Source organism: Antrostomus carolinensis, unplaced genomic scaffold, assembly GCF_000700745.2.
Source record: "Antrostomus carolinensis isolate BGI_N321 unplaced genomic scaffold, ASM70074v2 scaffold8910, whole genome shotgun sequence".
Classification (NCBI taxonomy): domain Eukaryota; kingdom Metazoa; phylum Chordata; class Aves; order Caprimulgiformes; family Caprimulgidae; genus Antrostomus; species Antrostomus carolinensis.
In genome coordinates this window covers 10,709-14,021 of record NW_010290495.1, presented here as the reverse complement: position 1 = coordinate 14,021, position 3,313 = coordinate 10,709, and the positions used below count along the sequence as shown (strand labels likewise).

General features: G+C 46.7%; 1 protein-coding gene across 1 annotated transcript; it reads right to left on the bottom strand.

Annotated features, from left to right (window-relative positions):
* Window positions 1-405: 405 nt before the first annotated feature.
* Window positions 406-2,928, bottom strand: LOC104529128 (golgin subfamily A member 6-like protein 22). Its single transcript, XM_010173334.2, has 2 exons — window positions 1,822-2,928; window positions 406-906 (listed from the first exon to the last, which is right to left on the bottom strand). The coding sequence occupies exons 1-2, from the start codon at window positions 2,926-2,928 to the stop codon at window positions 406-408; spliced, it is 1,608 nt and encodes a 535-aa protein (XP_010171636.2).
* Between the last annotated feature and the right edge of the window lie 385 nt (window positions 2,929-3,313).

The window sequence follows — 3,313 nt, the reverse complement described above, 5'->3', positions numbered from 1 at the left end:
CTCTTCCCTCTCAGCAATGATTCCCACCACCCTTTTAACCCCTAATCCCTCATTCTCCTGGATAAGGAGCCATGAGGAGTGTTAAATATGTACAGAGAGAGAAAGAAATTGAACCAGCACAAGAATTGAACCCCAGCAACTGGGAAGCTTTTTGGAAGGTCATGTGAGCTTGTGTGTGGGTCAAAGCACAGTATGGGAAACGCTTCAAATATTTGCTTAAAAAAATACAGTTTAAATGAAGTACCAATTCTGCGTGTCTGCTGTTGAAATTTTACTTTAAAGGAAAGAGCACTCGCAAAGGACTCCAAATTGAGCTCAGCTCTTCAGCAAATGTTTCTCCCTTGGTTTGTCACCAGGTCAGACAAGAAATTACCCCTCTGAGAACCACTTTGATTCAGAGAAATCTCAAATGGACTCTGCGGGTGCCCTCGGTGAACTTTCTGGCTGGGCTGTACTCCCCACAGGGCTCAGCTCTTCCTCCAGAGCGGCTTTCGGACCGGCACCCTGTTCTTCTGCTTCTCTCTCCCAGCCTCTCCCTTCTTGCAAAGTCAATGTTGCTCGTTCTTTCAGGTCCTTCCTTGGAGTTATTTCCAATTCTTCAGAGAATATTTTGCAGACTGACCCAGTCTCTTCGGCATTCTTTTGACATTGCCCCTCTTCTTCAGGAAGCTTTTCTTTGGCTTTTTCCCATTGCACAAGGACTTTCTCCTTAAAGTTCCCTTGCTTTCCAATACACTCTTCCTCAGATTTCTCCAGGGCTTTCTGAGCCCTCTCCTGTTCCTCCAGGGCTTTCTTCTGAGCTTTCTCTTGCTCGCAGAGGAGCTCTTTCTGAGCCCTCTCGAGTTCTTCTAGGGCCTTTTTTTTTGCTTTCTCCCGTTCTTCCAAGATTCTATTAGCTTTGTTTTGCTGATTCTTAGCCTTCTCCTGCTCCTCTAAGACTTGTTGCTGTGTCTTTGCAAGTTCTTTCAGGATTTCCCGTGCTCTCTCTTGTTCTCTGACAGCCCTTATTTGAGCTCTCACCTGCTCCTCCACGGCTTTTCTTTGCAATAGCTGCAGTTCCTCTATAGCTTTCTGAGCTCTCTTCTGTTCTAATGTGGCCCTCAGAACTCTCACTTGCTCTTGAAGGACTTTTCTAGAAGCTTTCTCCAGTTCCTGCAGAGAATTTTTCTGAGCCATCTCCAATTCTTCCAGGGCCTTTTTCTGAGCTCTTGCTAGCTTCTCTAGGGCTTTTCCTCCCAGAGGTTTCTTCTGAGCTCTCTCACATTCTTCCTTGGCTTTCTTCCGGTTTTTTATTAGTCCCACCAAAGCATGCTGTTGAGCTATCTTCAGCTCCTGAAGAGTCTTCAACTGGTTTTGCTCTTCTTCTTCCAAAAACTTATTCTGTGCATCCTCCTGTTGGTCTAGAACTTTCCTTGGTGTTTTCTCCTCTTCCTTGAGCCCCATCAGTTGAGTTTTAAACTGTTGTAACAACTCCATCTGCAAAGCAATAAACTGTTGCTCAAGTTCCAGGTACCACCCTGCCTCCTGCAATGGTTTTTGTTCCAGATGCTCTTGTTGCTCTGTCTCCTCCTGTGGTGTGTTCTGTGCAGCTAAAATCATCTGCTCAGCTTGTATCTGTTCTTTCTTCATCGCCTCTTCCCAAGATTCATCCTTCTCCTGAGAGCTGTCTTGTTCCTCCAGGGCTTCTTTCTTAATTCTTTCCTTATATTTGGGGGCTCTGTTAGTTCTTAATCCTGCTTCCTTTGGTTCCTTCTTCATCCTCTCTACTACACCCGCAACATCAGTTTCCCTTTGCTTTCTTTCCTGGATTCTTCTCCGAACTTCTGTTAGCATAGAACCGGTGTCTTCATTCCCACCCAGCTGGCAGGCCAGTTCAAGGTCTCTGGCAGCCTTGTGCCAGTGACCCAGGAGCTGGAATGCCTTCCCTCGCCAGTGGTAGGGCTGTGGAGAGTCAGGATTGATTTTGATTGCTTTGTCACAGTCCCTTATGGCAGCTATTGGTTTCCGCAACCTCAGGTAGACACTGGCTCGGCTGACATACAGGACTGCAAGTTCTGGGCAGAACCTGATGGCATCAGTGAACAACTCAACAGCTTTGTGAAGTTCACCTGCTCTCAGTGCATGAAAGGCTTCCCTTTCCTTTTCAATGGCCTGTTTCATCATCTTGTTAGCTGTCTTCAAGTTGTCATCTCCCATTTTCTGAAGATCTTCATCCTTCTCAGTCAATCTGTCATTGTCAGAATTGAGTTCACTGTCCTTGCTCTTTGGCTCCACACTGGGCATTTCCTCTCCTTCAGTTCTACATGGAACTTCCATGTAAAACTTGTTCTCTTCTACTGGATATTGCTTTTGCTCTTCAGATTCCTTAGAACAGTCACTATCAGGTTCCTGTGAGGTCCAAAGGTAAACCTGTTCATGCTGCTGGGCATTCTGAGGCTGCACTTTTTCCTTTTCTTGAGAAGCCAGAAGCTGATCCCTCTCTTCTTCTGACATGGATTCCCCCACCCTTGGCAATGCATCCAGTGGTTGTTCTGTGTTTTGTTTCTCCTCATACATTTTTTGGTGCCTGGCGGTTGTCTGGACTCCTCTGTGAACCTCCTTCAGCATGTCATTGGTATCTTCACCATAATCCATCTGGCAGGCCAGTGCAAAGTCCTTGTCAAACTGCTGCCAGTGACCCAGGAGATGAAACGCTTTCCCTCTCTGCTCGTATGGCTGTGCAGAATTCGGGTCCATCTTTATGGCTTTGTCGCAGCCTCTGATGGCAGCACGTGGCTTTTGCAACTGCACAAAGACATTGGCTCGGTTGGCACACAAAGCACTAAGCCGTGGGTTCGGTGTGATAACAAGCTGAGAAGCTTTCTGAAATTCACCTCTTCCCACCCCAGGAAAAGCTGCCTTTTTCTTTTCAGCAGCCTCCTTCACCATATTGCTGGTTACCTCCAAATTCTCATCTCCTGCCTCTGGAGGCTTATCCTCTCCTGACTCATTTGCCCCTTTGCTATCTTGTCTCCAACTCACTTTCATCCCTCCCCAGCTCTTCACTGGCCTCCTCCTCCCTCTGAAACTTTGCCTGAGCCTCAGAATCTCATTAACAAGCCAAGGAAATGTTATGGGGCAGCCTCTTTTAAAAGCCCCAAAAGCTGGAGGGCTTTTCCTTGGCATTTCTAGGCCTGTGCTGAACTGGGATTGAGTTTAATAGCTTTGTCACAGTCACTAATGGCCATAGTTTGCTCTTGCAGCTGTAAAAAGACACTGGTTCTGTTGATGTGTGAGCTAGGAAGGTATGGATTCAGCTTGATGACACTGGTCA

Bases quoted from the DNA above. Each gene is read 5' to 3' on its own strand.
- LOC104529128 (XM_010173334.2), bottom strand. From the start codon at position 2,928: ATGGTGAAGGAGGCTGCTGAAAAGAAAAAGGCAGCTTTTCCTGGGGTG. The intron at 907-1,821 runs GTTCGGAGAAGA...GCTAAGAATCAG, and splicing joins CCGGTTCTATGCTAACAGAA to CAAAACAAAGCTAATAGAAT.